This window comes from Pempheris klunzingeri, chromosome 15 (genome assembly GCF_042242105.1).
Source record: "Pempheris klunzingeri isolate RE-2024b chromosome 15, fPemKlu1.hap1, whole genome shotgun sequence".
Classification (NCBI taxonomy): Eukaryota; Metazoa; Chordata; class Actinopteri; order Acropomatiformes; family Pempheridae; genus Pempheris; species Pempheris klunzingeri.
Genome location: NC_092026.1, coordinates 11,297,156 through 11,314,564, shown reverse-complemented (window position 1 = coordinate 11,314,564; position 17,409 = coordinate 11,297,156). Strand labels below are relative to the sequence as shown.

At 41.9% G+C, this 17,409-nt stretch overlaps 3 protein-coding genes across 4 annotated transcripts; all 3 read left to right on the top strand.

Annotated features, from left to right (window-relative positions):
- The first annotated feature begins 1,798 nt into the window (after nucleotides 1-1,798).
- h2bk1 (H2B.K variant histone 1) lies at nucleotides 1,799-2,262 on the top strand. The gene is made up of 2 exons (XM_070844970.1): nucleotides 1,799-1,933; nucleotides 2,025-2,262. The coding sequence occupies exons 1-2, from the start codon at nucleotides 1,820-1,822 to the stop codon at nucleotides 2,259-2,261; spliced, it is 351 nt and encodes a 116-aa protein (XP_070701071.1). The 5' UTR covers nucleotides 1,799-1,819; the 3' UTR covers nucleotide 2,262.
- Nucleotides 2,263-8,104: 5,842 nt separating this feature from the next.
- Nucleotides 8,105-13,134, top strand: asb10 (ankyrin repeat and SOCS box containing 10). Of its 2 annotated transcripts, none has more exons than XM_070845838.1 (5): nucleotides 8,105-8,535; nucleotides 9,754-10,021; nucleotides 10,738-11,242; nucleotides 11,793-11,906; nucleotides 12,468-13,134. In XM_070845838.1, the coding sequence occupies exons 1-5, from the start codon at nucleotides 8,211-8,213 to the stop codon at nucleotides 12,651-12,653; spliced, it is 1,398 nt and encodes a 465-aa protein (XP_070701939.1). In that variant the 5' UTR covers nucleotides 8,105-8,210; the 3' UTR covers nucleotides 12,654-13,134. The 2 variants fall into 2 exon arrangements, with proteins under 2 accessions (XP_070701939.1, XP_070701940.1); XM_070845839.1 differs by lacking the exon at nucleotides 8,105-8,535 and adding an exon at nucleotides 9,244-9,505.
- Nucleotides 13,135-15,425: 2,291 nt separating this feature from the next.
- Nucleotides 15,426-17,158, top strand: gbx1 (gastrulation brain homeobox 1). Its single transcript, XM_070845652.1, has 2 exons — nucleotides 15,426-15,876; nucleotides 16,555-17,158. The coding sequence occupies exons 1-2, from the start codon at nucleotides 15,426-15,428 to the stop codon at nucleotides 17,067-17,069; spliced, it is 966 nt and encodes a 321-aa protein (XP_070701753.1). The 3' UTR covers nucleotides 17,070-17,158.
- Nucleotides 17,159-17,409: the final 251 nt, after the last annotated feature.

Genomic DNA, 17,409 nt, shown 5'->3' with positions numbered 1-17,409 from the left:
TCCAAGACCCTGGACACAAGAATGGCAATGTAGCGTGAAGAGATATGGCAAGAACACAAATTATAACGTGAATGTGCCATTCGGCAACATGCCCATTTCTAATGGAAAGAGAAATAAAATGAAATCTCAGTAGATATCAGAGGGTCAGTGAAGTTTTACAGCAAGAGCCTTTCATGTAAAACCTGAAGACAAATAATGTGGAGGGGCGTCTACTGGGCTTTCTGGAATATGTAGCATTGCTCTGGGTGAAAATATTTCAACATTTAAACCACAGCTGACTAGTTTTTTTGTGTGTAGGCTGTAAATTTTACATCTTGTATTGTAAAAATTTGAATACGTAACTGCAACTTGCTTAAAGGTAATAAGTACTAAGTTGTGAGCTATTTAAAACCCCAAAAAGCCCCTATGATAGAGCTGTTGCAAAGCACCACTGCTCAGGGCTCTGGGGTGTTTGCTTTAACACTCCTGTGAATTTACTTCACTCTCCACAGCCGAAATAGCCCACTCGATAAAGAGTGATGCTGCAGTACCTCTCACATTCGCCGCTTACCTATTATACGATTATTTATGATGTGGATGCATCTCAAAATGGAAGGGGAACCTCAGTAGCATGTTTAAAGCCATTAGGACTGTGCCCAATATATTGTATATATTATAATTGAACCTGGATGTAGGTGGTAATCAACTATTCCATCACAATAAATGACTACAACAGTGACACACTGAGGGCCAGTTCAGATGTTAAACCTTTCATCCTAAATGAATAAAGAGAATACAAGCCTGAAGCAGAAACATCCCATTATCAGCTTTAAAATCTTACAAATAACAGTGTGCAGGGTCAAGCATAAGCATAGAGATGTTTTACTAAACAGACAGAGCCGTTACTACAGTCAGACACCATAGTAACACCAACTAAAACTCAAATGTCTTCTGCGTGCAACATCCAGAGGGCAGGTGAACCAGTTAGGGCACCTTAGAGCAAAACCTACTGTGGGCTCAGATACACAACCAGCTACCATTTTCCTCTGTTATCTGAATATGATGAGAGGATACGTACGTATGATAAGAATATGCCTTCATTAGAATTTGCCAAGAAAACCAAAAAAACAATAAGTAGTACAAAGCTGAAATACTGCTCAGCCACCGCAATTAGTGCCATTTAGGAGATGCAAATGAATTGAAGTGTCAGGAACGTAACAAATATATCTGCCGCTCACTAAATGTGCTCATAATACCATACATTAATAACCTCAGCGTGCACGAAAACAGTGCGTGCAGGCATGGAGATCATGAGGGAGCGCATTTAAAAACTGTCTGGGACAACAAATGCCGATCAAATGTGTGTTCATTTGAATCTTACAGTATGTAAACACACCCTGAGGTCTAAAATATTTTTGTATACTGCGAGCCACAAGGAAGATTACAGTGGATTACAGTGGAATCTACTACGTGTGTGCACAACTCCACTGGTGAGAGTTCACGAAGCCTGAAAAACAGTGCAAGTGTGCCACCCAGGGGACGTCAGCATTACGTGCAACGGTAGAACTTGTCAGTGGTATTTGTCACATAATCTTGCAAGAAGTGCGGTACAAAAACACCACAACAAAACTAACTTTTTGGAGGCCTCTTGGCTCTCGGTTTCTTTCCATGGCATTAATTATTCATTTCATCTTGACGTGGAGCGCGAGTCCGTCCTGTAAACGCACAGCAGGTGAGCTGGATCAGTCGCTAATTAACCCCAGGCTACATAAACAGCGGCTCATGAGCCAGAAAAGTGGGAAACTTATTCCTAAAGTTCACGCACTCAAAAAAAAAAAAAATGACTAATGATATATCTAAAAAGAAAGGGAAGAGTTCAGGTGAGAAAAAGGCGAAAAGAAAAGCGAAGAGAAGAGAGACTTACGCCATGTACATCTATAAAGTTTTAAAACAGGTGGGTGGAAAAACGAGCTTTTTACCGCTTCAGTCTTAAACTAGCTAAATGGCCTTTTTTTTTTTTTTTTTTTTTTAAATTGCCCTCGCAGGTTCATCCGGACACGGGGATTTCGAGCAGAGCCATGAGCATCATGAACTCCTTCGTGAATGACCTGTTTGAGAGGATCGCCACGGAGGCGTCCCGGCTGGCCCAGTACAACAAGCGGTCCACCATCACCAGCAGGGAGGTGCAGACCGCGGTGAGGCTGCTGCTGCCCGGGGAGCTGGCCAAACACGCCGTGTCCGAGGGCACCAAGGCGGTCACCAAGTACACCAGCTCCAAATGAAGACCGCAACACACTCGCAGCTGCAGTGACGAGGGGTTCGAACCTGTGTAGCACTGCCTGTGTAAACTGGTTCAATAAAAGGCATGCAAAGCTGGATATTTTCATTCATTTTTTTTTTCTTCCAATCTAGAGGGGGTAAAGTAGTAAGGATCGGTATTAACCACTAGATGGGGCAACTGTACGTGTGTCAGGCTTCAGGCATATGGAGTCGCTGTCTATGATAAACACACCTATATACGAAATATGACAAACAAGTTGCTTGTTTCGTACATTGCAGCTCTACATGTTCCTGTATCCAAACACATGTAGTAGAACAATAAGAGCCTGTAGTTTTTGCACAGCACAACTTAATTTTTTTTTTTTTTTTTGACCGTCTGGATGCTTCAACAGTGTTTTATGAGGCACATAAAATAAATATTTTTGATCAAGCCCCAAACTCAATTGCCAATCTATGCAACCGAACAGCGTTTTAATTGTTCTCTTAACGCAGTTGGTTTTAACTTCTATCCTACAAGCTGCCAGCGTAACAGAGGACTATGTGGTACAGAATCACAACAGCTGTAACTCCATCCTCGGTGTGTATTTAATTAATTTATAGCCTAGTGGACACTGATCATAATGTAGCAGGGATGAAAATATATTTTATAAATGGTGGTATATACAGTCAAGTGTCAAACTTATTTCTGATTACTGAAAAACAGTTTGTCCAAGTACATGTTCAACGTGAGTACATTGTAATTTACTCCTGTCAATCCAAAAGCAAAGGCACCTGTGATTCTTGATGGGACACACTCTGCGGAGGGAACAGCTGTCTGACAGTGGAGTTAAACAGGTAGCGGCCATGTTGGAAGGACAACTGTTGACAACAAACCGAAGCTAATGTCTAGTTAATTTAGCATGTTAGCTTCCTGAATGTACTCATCTACAACGGTCCCTTGAAAAAGAAAAAGAAATTTTGAGGGTCAACTAATACGACCACGACTACTTTTACAAGTTCAAGCTCCCAATTAGTCTCGTCCCAAGGCAAATCAGTGGCCATAGCTAACGCTAGCTAGCGCAGCACAGTTTGACCATGTTGAATCGTACTTAGCCGTCATAGTTGCCCAAGGAATGATAACATAACGTCATGTAACCTTTGAAACAAAATTGTTATTTGACGACACTTACCGATGCTGGGAAGACATTTCCAGTTTCCATGAAGCTTCGAGGAGAAAAAAAAAAAAAGCATGAAGTTGACTGCCCAAAACAAAGATGGCAACCGGAAGTGACATTTCTTGCTGTTTGATAGGCCACAGAAAACAGGATGTGGCATTACTACAGTGAAAAAAAAGAGATAATAGGAGGAGAATAACATTTATATATTATAGCTAGGCACTTTATCCAGTTACAAGAGATTCAGAGATGCCCCTCTGCATAGTTTGGTTAGTTATTTCAATTACTGTTGGCTCTCTATCTGCTTGGACCAGCCTGGCCATTCTTCTCTGACCTCTACCATCCATATTGAACTTTTACCCTAAGGATTCCTGCACAATGGATATTTTATTTTTGATGGACCATTCTCTGCAAACCCCTAGACATGGTTGTGTGTGAAAATCCCAGCAGATCAGCACTGTCTGAAATACTCAAACCAGCCCGTCTGGCACCAATGACCATGCCACTCAATGCTTGTTCTGAACTACAACAGATTGTCTTGATCATGTCTACATGTATAAATGCATTGAGTTGCTGCCACATGATTAACCGATTAGATATTTGCATTAACAAGCAGCTGAGCAGGTATACCTGATGAGGCGGCCAGTGAGCAGATACATTTAACGGATGATATTTTAGTTTTGGTGATGTGCTCCACAAGATGAAAAAATCAGGTTCACAAAATATTTTTGTACCAGCTGGATAGACAAGACTCTTAGGGATCTAGAAACACAGGTTCCCTACAGGGGTACAGGGGTAATTGTTGTAAAACACCTTCAGTTTCTCAAAGTTTGGCTTGTATGTGTGAGTGAAACATGTACATCGCTCTGAGTCAGTTATAGTCATTATTTATGCCAAATGTAGAGACAGTGAATGCATGAGAGGTAAACTGTTTAATGTATTTATCATTATATTTCATAATACTGCAATGGCCTGTTTTAAAAGCAATCTTTTTCCACTCTCTAATGTGTTCATCCAAACACTGACAGGAACCATTATTCTGTTAGCTTTAAAAATTGACATAAACTCACAGAGGAAATAATGCAACATTATGTCCTTGTTATGTATTCTAATCAGGTTTTTAAAAGACGACACTGTCAACTGAATAGTACTTGATTACAGGATAATGACACTAGCGTTTGCACCAGTCCAATCTGCATAAAATGGAGGAACTGATAAAGGTCTCTCTAATTAGGATGGTGTTTACATCAGGCTTTACATACACCTATTAGGCGACCCTTGTCAACACCCTACAAAGCCGAGCTTACTGTGATAATGTGTTTGGATGTGACTCCCACCGCTGACTGTTATTGTTGAGCTACCCATTTTAGATGTTTCCCAGTATTCTTGGTAATGATATGAAATCTACAGATGTTGTTATGAGGGTGATACAATCTTTGATGGCAGCGACTTTGTTCATGATTAGCATGGCCATTTAGGTTTTGTATCCTGCACCCTTCCCCATATCCCCTCTCATGCCCATGCCAAGTGGTAGTCATCGCTGTCTCCTTTAGGCAGACTGCTATGAACACATTATGGATGGGTGCATTAGTGAGTGATGCAGAGCCCGGGCTGGCTTGCCTTGTTTTCGTGTGAGAGTGCATCATTAGAAAATGTTCCACTTGGCAGGGAAGCGCGTATTAACTGCAACCGCAATGAAATGAGGTTGTGATAGATGGTTAAAGTTATACAGGACTATTAGGTTGAAATATGAACCTCTCAATTGTCATGATGAAACAGAGGGCTATTTGCGTGGTGATCAGTGCATTGAGAGACAATTGGAATCTGCAAAGACCGATACAATACATTATAGGTAGTGGGCTCAGAGCTGAAAGAGTACAGAAAAAGTAATCATGATTCCACAGAATAGTTTTGGAGCTACCGTTCAATTCAGGGCTCTATAAATTCATTTAGGTTCTCTCCACCAACATCTCAAGCACTGTGATGAGACCTGGGGGACATTTGCAAACAGGGCACCGTGTCTAAGCCCTGTTGTGGCCTCTGATGAGCCATATATATGGAAGTAAACCAGCGTTGATTAGATATCAACGGCGCTTTAATGGCATCAAAGACTTTAAGCAGACTGTGTGTGTCTTCCTTAATGTGTCCGTATGGAGTGTCAGAGTCAATACGATATTAAGAAAATTAGAATAAGTCAAGATGTAAATCAGAACCAGCAGACAAATGAGTAAATGCAGCAACTAGCTTTCCTTTAGATAATGTCGCAAGCCAATTAAGCACGCTCATTATCTCTTATTATGTCTCCATGGTGACCTACCAGTTTTTCCACCACTGGAATACAAACGTCAGATCCTATTTGTCTGCAGCTCCCTAGATGGGAACTGAAATATGTAAATTGCATATTAATTGCTCTCTTACCAGCAAACATTTACCCAAATGCCAGCTATGATCTTGCTTCCTCTGATAGAAATAACAATAAGCAACACATAAATCATTAAAATAAGAAACACCTGACAGATAATTGAGTGCTCTGATGTAAGGATGATGCTCTCTCTAAACTTAGACTTTCTTTGGGTGCACTGACTCTGCCTTAAACTAACAACAGATCCAATTGCTAGGCCATTAGCATTTAATATTACTGTAATTACTGTGTACATTTTATTATGTTCTCAGTATATTAAATGGCTGCTCAGTGTGGAGGGAGGGCTATAGTTTAATCTCTTTCTGTATTACTGTGTGCCACAGTACTCAAAACAGCATTAAGAGGCACATAATCAGAGGGAACTAATTGCCTATGATTGCATAAATGAAGTGCCTCACTCTCATCAGGGCTGTTGCTGATGTCCAGCCTTTTACCGCCTTGGGAGAGGAAGGCGGTTGACCACAATGCAGAAAACCTTGGAGAGGCAGCTACTGGTGGGTAATGTGAGGAAACCAAAGATTTAATATGTCTACGGGGGGCTACGAGGGCAGGGGGTTTTACTACTGCTGATGTTTTTTGTTGCCATCAGAGTTGCCTCCGCTTCACAGAGAAAAAAAAAGAAAGAAGAAGAAACATGAATGCCCACCATTTGAGAAATGAATTTATCGAAGTCGCTGTCTTTTTCCCCATTAGTAAGTGTTTAGTTCAGCGTTTTAAATAATTGCGTTACCAGGAATGATATTTAAAATACATTTGGGAGTCAATGAGGCGGGAAAGTGCCTACATGTTTTGCTGATGACACCCGGGCCATTTGGAAGACATCAAAGTAGAGAGGAGGTAGCCCAGATGCATATTATAAACTCATTATGTATATCATTTAAAAGGATGTACTCCAGCCGCAAAAACAATATTCCTAGTCTCTCTCTGGTAATGTGTGTTTTCAAAGTTGAAACTCTTACTCGCCTTCAGTTTAATGTGGCATCTATTACCAAACTGTAACATAAAACAAATGACCTTGATTTCCATAGCAGAACAATCATTAAGGTATGGATGAAATGCAGCAATGCTTCTGTGTTTTCAAATGGGAAAGAAGGTAAAACCTCCCTACAGATATCACTTATTTCTCCACCTGTGGTGCAGACCTTGTTTTCCACAGAGCTTACAAGCATCTTGATGGACTCCAACATAGAGGTGAATAAACAGACACTAAAATATGTGCGTTTTGATACATTATGTACCCAATATCTGTGATACCAGTGTTATTGGAGCAGGTTATTCAGTCTCCAAAAACTCAAAGGTAATTTGGAGTCATGCTTGTCAGCTATGAAAAGCTCTCCTTGGTGCCCAGAGAGTTAAAAATATAGGACCGGTTTTGCTACTGGGTAGAATTTCTACCAGCGCTGGAAGATGGTGGTCCATCAGTCAAAAGAGATGTTTGACAGATGCTTAGCGAGTAGGCTTAAAAGGCGTAATTACGTGCCGTCCCTCTGCCATCAGAACACTACACGTGGGGCACAGTGACACAGCGGTTGCCAGTCATTCAGCCTAATGCTCTAATGTAGGGAGCCATGTGGATACATAAAATCCATTAAGGCTCTGGAAAAAAAAAAAATACTGAGCAGAAAAAGACATTTTGCAAATACACGCACAGGGGCTTACAAATGGGGTATTCTTATTTGGGCTCCCACAAAGGACAAAATGTCAAAAATCATTAAATTTGACCTTAAAAGTTGCCCAAATGTTTATGTCAGCTATTGCTTTGTAAACTTATTTTTGAGTTTAACAGTGAAAGCCCTGCTGGGAATGATAAAGGTTTATAATCCAATGATTTGGCCCTTTATATGGAGTATTCTTGCTCAGCACATTTAGGAGTAGGGGAGATGGAAACACGCTAAATATGCCTAGAATAAGCAGCGTTTTTATGTGCTGAACTTTAAAATCTGTAAATGGAATGCTACCTATATACCTATCTGCTGTTTTGTCTAATAAGATACTGTGCAGTTTAAAAAAACATGTTTGATCACATGCACATATAATAGTTACTGAACATGAGTTTCTTCAACTCCTTTGATACTTGCAGCCTGACAGAGACGCTTCATGGCAGTAATTTTCCTGGAGGCAAACAGGAGAGGCTCGAGTGGCTGCATGTGAGACATAAAAATAGCTTTTCTTGTCACACTGCAGGGAGGGTCTCATACCGAATATCAAAACAACTCTGTGAACCAGGCCTGCGAACAGCCGGCAGGCACATAGTGGGCATTAGCCAGAGAGAGGGAAACAACAACAGAGACACAGGCCACTTTAGACGGTCTCCCTCACTCAATCACACACATCATACACCAACACTTTTCTTTGTGAAAGGCAAGCCATTCAGCATGTCGCAACGCAGCTTTGTCTTCACATCCACGGCCTTACGCTCTCTTGAACTTGATGAGGACATGCTGGAGAGACACAAGTACAGGAAGCTAGTATCCTCCCATCACTTCAATAGCTACATGCTGAAGAAGGAGGTCAGGGACCGATCGCTGGTGAGGTCCAGCACTGTCCTGCCAGCAGCTATCTGCCAAGATGTGGTCGTCCAGAACGCTTTGTATACAGGAGACCTGGAGGCTATGCAGCACCTCTTTCCTAGAGGCTCCACAGCAAACCTCATCGTTGAGCCACAAGGAGGGGACATGCGTTGGATCGCCTCGGGGGAAGGTAGGAGACAATATCTGTCTTCATTAGGAAGTAATTTAGGAATTGGTATTATTTTGTACAACTCAGAAATTACCATCCAAAATGCAGAATTAAAAGTAAAGTACTTTTTATTTTAACTGAAGTGACAGACATTACCTGTGTTGTAATGACAAAAGTGAGAAAGTAAATCACTTAGAATGAATAAATGTAATATGATATGCAACTACAACCAATATGTAACTGGTGCATCTCACCATGAGGCAGTATTTAAAGACACAGTGATGCAGTATTTATAGAAACAGAACACGAGTCAATATTTATAGAAACCATCATATGTCTACCTCATAATCAGACTGGATTCCACTGTGGCCATTTGCTGAGGACTACGTAAGCAGTCTAGTCTAATATTTTTAGTCAGTTATTGCTTGTTGAGTCCAATAAATGAATGTTCCAGAAGTTTTTGGATGAATGCATAATGAATGCAATACCGAATGTAACCAAAGTCATTCTATTTGTCAGAATACTGTGTTTCTTGAGTGCATCAGAGCTTTGTCCGTTGACCTCAGTGACTTAGCTGAATCAGTGGGCAGGTGACATTTAATACAGTCATTGGCTCCCATATCACTGGTCACCGGGTCACCCAAAATATCACATAACACCCCCCCCCTGAAATAGCCCTGTCTGCACAAACAACCTGCATAAGTGCTTATTTCCTTCAGAAGAAAAACAAACAAACAAGTTAGGTCCAGTATGGCTTATATAGCACCTAAGGTTAAGTGGCACAAACCGAAGCCTTTCCGCAACGACGTGATCGCCACAGCCAAGACCACGGGTTGTGTCCTGCAGTTCTGGAACGCTCTGCTTGTGGGTGATGAGCTGACGGTTCTCAGCATCGTGGACGACGACGAGTATGAGTATCTTATTGACGCCATTTATGACACCAGCAACATAGAGGAATGGAAGAACTTCAGATTTAACTACAGGGGCCTGAGTAGGTTAAAGAGCTGATTCATCGAACTGGCTAGACTTTTATGGAATTATGGTCCTCCTTTTCTTCGGGGTACCAGGGACTTTTATTTGGTGTTATCGAGTATTTTACTGAGTACTAGCAAGTGTTGTGCAACCAGTAATACTTACTCAGTCTTGGATAGCTTATACCTGACAGATCTGCTTTTTTACACTGATCCTGAGGGTTGAGCTCAAAGTTAACTTCATGCCAAATGTCCTCCCTGCTCGCAGGACTATGGTCACTGAGTTATGAGCAGGATCTGACCACACCGCTTCACATCACAGCTGGTCGAGGCTTCACAGACTGCCTGAGACTCCTGCTGCAGCGTGGGGCCAATGTAGACCTTGCCCCTGGAGGCACCACTGCCCTGCATGAGTCCTGTGAAAACTGCCAGACAGAGTGCACCAAACTGCTGCTGATCCATGGCGCCAACGCCAATGCTGTCACTGAAGATGGCCTTATGCCTTTGCACTATTGTACAAGCCCCGAATCCCTTGAGTAAGTAAAGTAATAAGATAAAGTGTATGCCAGTGCTTCATCTAATGCAGTGATTCTGAGGGTACTTGTATGCCCTGGGGTGCTTTCACAGTTATCAGGGGGTATGCGGATGGATTGCGAAATGGCTAATTTGGTGAATTAGAAATTTCGATTTGTGGTAAAGAAGCTACAGCGACAATTACATTTTTTTTCTCAAGATAAATGCTAAAACATAAGCTGGTGTAACAGCAGCACAAGAGGAGAATCAACAAGTCAGTGAATTGACTAATGCAACTTGTACCACAATTTATACCAAGGCTTTTCCAACAATAGCTAAAATTAGCCATTGCAGGCTACTAGTCATACCAGACCAAGTAAGACTAGCTGCAAAGCCCCTGAAAAATTTGAAAGGGTGCATGAGCTTGCTCATGTGGGGATTCTTGAATCCTTAATTTTGAATTCCTGAATCGCTGGGTCTCTCTCTTAATTAAAGAGTTTGGTCTAGACCTGCTCTTTATGTAAAGCGTCTTGAGATAACGCTGTTATGAATTGGCGCTATATAAATAAATTGATTGATGTATTGTGAATCAATTAAACATCTGGCAGAGGTGTTATTTAAAGCTACTGGTCATGACAGACAAAGAAAAACTATAGCAGCAACATCCCTGACTGGATTTGTAAGATTGTGTAATTTCAGCTTTTATTATATTACAAAACAACATTCTGTTATTTTGCAGATGTGCCAAGTATCTCCTTCAGTATGGTGCAGCAATCAATGGTCGCACTCTGGATGAAAATGACACTCCCTTACATATGGCAGCAAGGAACGGCCTCCCAGACCACATTGAGCTCTACCTGCGCTATGGAGCCGCTGTGGACAAGCAGAATGACGAGGGTCTCACACCCCTGAACGCTGCTTGTGCACAACCCCAGGAGGTGCAGGCCCTTGAACGTTACTTCAAGGTGTGCCAGATGCTGCAGGGGGCAGGGGCCGACGTCCGCACTATGGACCAGGACAGACGCACTCCTTTGCACATGGCCTGCAAGAACGTAAATCCAGACATAGTGGATCTGCTGTTGGCTAATGATGCCTGCGTCAATGACATGGACTACGGAGGTGAAGCTCCCATGCACAACGTCCTGAAGGTGGTGTGCTACAAGGTTTCCCATCACCCTGAGAGGATCGTCCGTGCTCTGCTCAACCATGGTTCTATTCGAGTTTGGCCTGGAGCTCTACCCATGGTAGGTAATCAAAATCTATCCAAAAATAGCATGTTATATAAAAAGACTAAATGATCGCTGTGTGCACATTCATTTCATATGAGCAAAAGATTGGCTTGTAGTAGTATATTTGAAGTATTATTCATCAAGGTGGCTCATTTTGCATAATTAGCAAGTGCTGCACATGTAACACCTTGAGAAGGAGTCTTGAGGCACTAAACTGTTCCTTGCAATATTCCAGACTTCACAACTTCACATTCAAATCATTCACATTTCATGACACAACACGAAGTGTTGCACTCTCTGTGGGAAACAGACTACAACTATCAGTGAACCCACGTGCACTAGACTAAATGCCTGGTTCCTAATTAGGCAAGTGTTAATAGGAGATTAATTAGCACTAATTGCATAATTTCCAGTTAAACCCCTGGAGGGAAGACCAATCTGTTCATTTCACAAGTGTTTAATTACTTTATTTCTTCAGTTCTATGGAGTCACAGGCTCTCTCATGAACTTAAATGGCGGGTACATGAATCCAATGGCCTTGCATGTTTTGTGGCATTTCTTTTAGGTTTTGAAGCACTGCTCTGTGTCCCCACGCACCATCGAGGTCCTCCTGAACGCCTACAGTCACCTCAAAGTCACAGACACCTGGGCTGAGTCGGTGCCATCGGAGGTGTTTAAGGCAAGCTCATTCAATAATTTATTCATTAAGGGGTTTAACCGGTGTGGGTGTTTTAAGACTTATGTTTTGAGATTTATTTATTTATTTTGATACTTTACCAATATTTTTAACCTCATCTTCTTTCTCTTCTTTAATTTCCTGATGGTATATTATTGTTTTGGTATTAATGTTTTGGTTGGTATTAATGTTTTGGTTGGCTTTAATGTTTTGGCCACGGTATCTGGACAACACCAAGGCTATGAAAGCTCCACTAAAATCAATTCTGCTTTAATTAGTTTTGATGGTTTAACAGCTCTTAAACTCTTAAAGGTGACTCACCACATATTTTGAGTGGTATGAGAAACATTATGGTGATTATATAAATGAATAAAAATGTACAAAATACTGAAATTTGACATTCACAAAGGGATGTAGCTAACGGTAGATGAATGACTGAACGTTTACTTGATTAATACTACTTATTCATTTGAAAATACGACTACGATTTACTGTCAGGTGAGACAAATGATATCAGCTCTTCACCAAATGATCTCCTGCTCATCTGTGTCTTTATCCAACCAGGAGCACAAAGAGTTCTATGAGTCAGTCTTCTCTTTGGCACTGACTCCTCGCTCCCTGCAGCACTTGGCGCGCTGCAAGCTCAGGAGCTTCCTGGAGGGCCGGGTACACAAGGTGGTTCCTGAACTTGATCTGCCCGCCTTCATTAAAAACTACCTGCTCCTGGAGTACAGAGGCTACATCCACTGAAAGCACTGTGTGTGGCTCTATGCAGTGTAGGATCCTGATGAAGACTGAGCGCTGCTACATGAGAGAAATGCGCGGCTGCTCACAACATAATAACAGCCAAGGTCATAATTGAAATAGGGACATCAATTGAAGCTGATTATTTGCATACTTTTTTTGTAAGCATTTCAGGAGGAAGAAGCAGCTGTTTGTTCTGTCACTTTTACTCCAGATCAGTCTTTGAGCACAGGTACATGTTTGATGTTGCACCACAAGAGGGAGCTACAGACTAGAGTTGCAATTTGCAATTTTAGTGCAATTTTATGTTTTATATTTTATTTTTAAACACTTTTTTTTCCTTTTTTTTTAACTTATGCACTTAATAGTAAAGTGGCTCAGATGCGTGTATTTTTATACATAATTATCATTGCAGTTTGGCGTTTAGTGCTCATAGTGGTGATGTGTTGTACGCTGAGGATTGCAATAAAAGATTTGCATTAATAAATATTCGGATCGATCTCTTTGTAATTAGATGTTTTATATCAAAAACATGCTTGATACAAAATATTATATCCCACCATGGCCATGTCAATTAGCATTTGTTCTTCATTGTTTGCTGTTGTCTTACATTTCCTCTCATGTTACTGCTTGCAGTCTGCTGCTTGGTGTCGTTTTTTTTTTTTTTTTTTATTTGCTCGGTTTTTCTATAAAGGAGAATAATAATGACAGAAAACATTTTTTTTTTTAATTATTTGTTCAAATACAGTGCTTAAAAAATAAGGTAAATATTACGTTCAACATGAGAAACAAGTTGCAACTACATTAAAAGGTGCAGAATACCTCATAAAAATAATGCGTAATTTGTGCTTTTTCAAAGAGATTCCGACTTGGTTATTCTTTTTCCTGAAACCTTGTCTTGAGTCAGAAGTTTAATGACAAGATTTGGACACCACCGAGAGACACAAAGGACAAACGACAGGAGTTCGGTGGGCTGCACCTGTCAGGTTCTCCCATCACTCATTTACGGGGGAAAAGAAGTTAACTCAAGGGTCATTATGGTGACATTTAGCAAAATGACAATTATCTGCAGACTAAATTCTACCAATTCAGCTTATATTGGGAATAAAAAAAACAGCATTGACAAGATTTCCATCACTTCTTGTGTCAACTGAAATATGGGACTTGGTTTAAAAACAGGACCTATAGGAGGAAATGTTATTAGATCTACTTCAAATATTCTTGAGAGGACTTTTGTGTCCTATAAAACAAAAATGGATCAAAATGATGAACATTCTTTATGAATGTACATTTGATTTGATCGTTTAAAACCCCGTTAATAAAATCGCCAAGGGGAGCAGAAGAAAAGGAGGAAGAGGAGCTCCGGCAAACGGTTTCAATAGATCAAAGAGAGGTGCTGCTGAAGTCACTTGCAATTATGAGAATTAGCCTGGCCTGGCCCTCCACCGCTAATCAGAGTCGGTGGTGATATGTTTATGTCCTCGTGCAATCAGACGACCAGTTGGAGAGCCCGGGCACCCAGGACTCAATAGGGCTAATCATCATCAGTTCCTATTGCCATTTAAAAGGTGAAATGATCTGCGATTAAACCAGTGCTTAAAGAAAAGTGATTTTTTTCCTCTCTCTCTCTCCACAAGCATCTTTTGATCAGGAATGAATTTTAACTCGCAAGGTGCAAAAAAAAAAAAAAAAAAAAGAAAGTGTCAGTTATTTAATTTATGTATTAAAAACCGTTAGTTGTGATTTAGTTGATGGATAAGAGACGTTTTAGTTTAGTTTTTTTTTTTTTTTTTAAATAAATCCCCCCCCACCCTCCGAGTTCAAACTAATTTGACTTTGGCCACTATGTGTCCGTGTCCACGCTGCAGTTGACCTCGCATAAACGCCTTTTATCTGAACCTAATTTCGCGCAGAGTATCTCTCTCCGGGGAACAATTGTTGCAGCACTTCTTTTTTTTCTGGAGCGAAACGCATTGTTTTTAGCCGCGGAGAATGGGACAGAGAGCGGAGAAACATCTGCCTCTCCTCCCTCCTGACTCTGATGCCCATCGGCCCCAATATTTCAACAAAAGCCACCGTTGTTTTACGCTGTCCCTTGAATCCAGAGTAATTACTTATCATCAATCAAAATTAATAATAGCTGATTGGGTTGGTGTGGTCAACGATTATAGAAGGGGAAGGGCTGGAACAGTCTCTCACACCGTTTTGCAGTCAATGGTGAACCTGGCAAAAGGGGAGGAGGGCTGGAGAGGGGGGGGTGCGACCCGTCTATTTGGTCTCCACTGGGAAACTACCGCCTCTCAAGACGGCCAAAAAGTCAGAGGCTGAATAAGGAAATGAAGCGTAATTTGAGGAAGATGGATGAGCCCCCAGGGAAACACCCCCTTTTCATTCCTCTTGTATTGCAGATGATAACCAATGCGCTCTCGCCCTCTCTCTCTCTGCACACACACACACACACACACGGTGCATCGGTGAGGGGCGGAGGGAGGAGTTGCAGAGAGGGGAGAGGTAGATAGATAGAGAGAGCGTGTGTTTATGTCTCAGTGTGTGACAAATAAGAGGGAAAAGGTAGCGGTGGGGCACACAACAAAGCGCCCGACTGACTGACGCATATAGAGCGCAGAGCCCCGGACAAGCAGTCCACTCCCAGGGATGACAATACGGCAGAGGATCTACTTTCATTTCACTCTGTCTTTGAACTGAAAGTTTTGAACGTCGCCGAGGAGAGGACACCTGCTTTCAAGTTTCCACCAAAATAAAGCGTTTGCCTGCAAAATGCAGCGACCTGGCGGCCAAGGGACGGCGTTCTCAATCGATTCCCTGATAGGGACCCCTCAGCCCAGACCGGGACACCTGCTCTACACGGGCTACCCTATGTTCATGCCGTACAGACCTTTGGTTATTCCACAAGCTTTATCCCACTCGCCTTTAACGTCTGGTATACCACCACTCGCGCCTTTGGCTTCTTTTGCGGGGCGGCTCACAAACACGTTCTGTGCCAGTTTGGGACAAGGGGTACCGTCCATGGTCGCTCTGACCACGACGATGCCGAGTTTCTCGGATCCTCCGGACAGTTTCTACCCGCCACAAGAGCTCCCAGGTCCCCGTTTAAGCGCCGCCGATCCCGGAGCGAGAAGGCAGGAAAGTCCGCACTCTGAGGAGCTGCACAGCCGAGACAAGGGCTCAGAGCTGCTCAACTTCTCGGAAACTTTTCAAACAATTTCAGGTAAGCTCGGCCTCATTGCCTGTTTAAGGTTTTTGATCAAATCCGAAGCACAAGGCTGATGCGTAAAAAGTGACCACCGTGCGTAAAATACATTAAATTGATGGTGTTTGGTCACAGAGATGCACTCCATCAGTTTTGTCGGTGTTGCAGGGTAACAGAAATATCAATGATGCGTTTATTGAAACCTAAATTCTTGGGGATACAACCTTAATGGCAGTTATGCTATAAAACCAGTCCAGGTAGTTTATTTTAAAGAACAGGCTGTAAATGAAATTATTGTTTCTGAATCATTTTATTACAATTATAACAAATTGGAAAGCATCCTTAACCACATTTTAAGAATTAAGTCATTAGGATGTAATAAACCTGTTCCAAGTTGCCAAAAAAACGCACTCAGATGCTGAGAAAACTTACAGAACTCAGTGTTTCCACCCAGGAAGCTATAGTGGCCTAATACGAGTTTTGTTGCCACTTGTAAAAAAGAACATTTTGACTGTTTTTTGTGAGCAATTGTGTTTTGTAAGCAATTTGTAAGCAATTTTCTCTCCCAGCTGACTAAAAACGTAGTGATCGATGTGCAAGGTCATTGCGTAATGTTCGCGTTTGGCTCAGCAGGCTCATGAACAAGTTGGCTCAACGTGAATGTGTTTGCTCTTTTTTTTTGCCTCCACGTTTTAGGTGAGACCAAACTGTACAGCTCGGACGACGAGAAGCTGGACTTAAAATCAGCAGACACCGTATGCAGTGACCGAGAGGACAGCTCCGCAGACAGCGAGAACGAAAGTTTTTCGGACGGGAACAACTGTGGCTCCCTGTCCCAGAAGAGCAAACTAAAAACCGGCTCGCAGGAGGCGCTACCGACCGGCAGCTCAGCGGGGAAGAGCCGGAGGAGACGAACAGCTTTTACCAGCGAGCAGCTGCTCGAACTTGAAAAGGAATTTCACTGTAAAAAGTACCTTTCTCTGACTGAACGCTCCCAGATTGCACATGCACTTAAACTGAGCGAGGTGCAGGTGAAGATCTGGTTTCAGAACCGCAGGGCCAAATGGAAACGGATCAAAGCCGGCAACGTTAACAACCGGTCAGGAGAACCTGTGAGAAACCCCAAAATTGTGGTCCCCATCCCGGTGCACGTCAACAGGTTTGCTGTGAGGAGTCAGCATCAACAAATAGAACAAGGGACCAGGCCATGAACTCAGATGAAAAATCAAAAAATATTAATAATAATTAAAAAATAAAAAAAAACACTTACATTGACTCTATGTTCCACTGATTTGTTGAACGCATGAAGCACAAAAAGGAGACGATTATCTTGTCTGAGAGGTGAGACTGGGCAGAGGAGCAGATTTTGCTCCCAGACAGATCAATTATTTGGCAATATGCTGTCATTTTTATTTATTGTTCTGTGAATATGTAAATATAAATGGGTAAAAATTGGTACAAATGGGCACTATGAGAGGAAACTGTAACGATTTTTTTTTTTAGTATTTATATGTAGGGCCAAAATGTTCTGTTGGTTACGTGCATGTCCTC

Bases quoted from the DNA above. Each gene is read 5' to 3' on its own strand.
- asb10 (XM_070845838.1), top strand. From the start codon at position 8,211: ATGTCGCAACGCAGCTTTGTCTTCACATCCACGGCCTTACGCTCTCTT. The intron at 10,022-10,737 runs GTAAGTAAAGTA...GTTATTTTGCAG, and splicing joins ACAAGCCCCGAATCCCTTGA to ATGTGCCAAGTATCTCCTTC. The intron at 11,243-11,792 runs GTAGGTAATCAA...CATTTCTTTTAG, and splicing joins GGCCTGGAGCTCTACCCATG to GTTTTGAAGCACTGCTCTGT.
- gbx1 (XM_070845652.1), top strand. From the start codon at position 15,426: ATGCAGCGACCTGGCGGCCAAGGGACGGCGTTCTCAATCGATTCCCTG. The intron at 15,877-16,554 runs GTAAGCTCGGCC...TCCACGTTTTAG, and splicing joins AACTTTTCAAACAATTTCAG to GTGAGACCAAACTGTACAGC.
- h2bk1 (XM_070844970.1), top strand. From the start codon at position 1,820: ATGACTAATGATATATCTAAAAAGAAAGGGAAGAGTTCAGGTGAGAAA. The intron at 1,934-2,024 runs GTGGGTGGAAAA...TTGCCCTCGCAG, and splicing joins TCTATAAAGTTTTAAAACAG to GTTCATCCGGACACGGGGAT.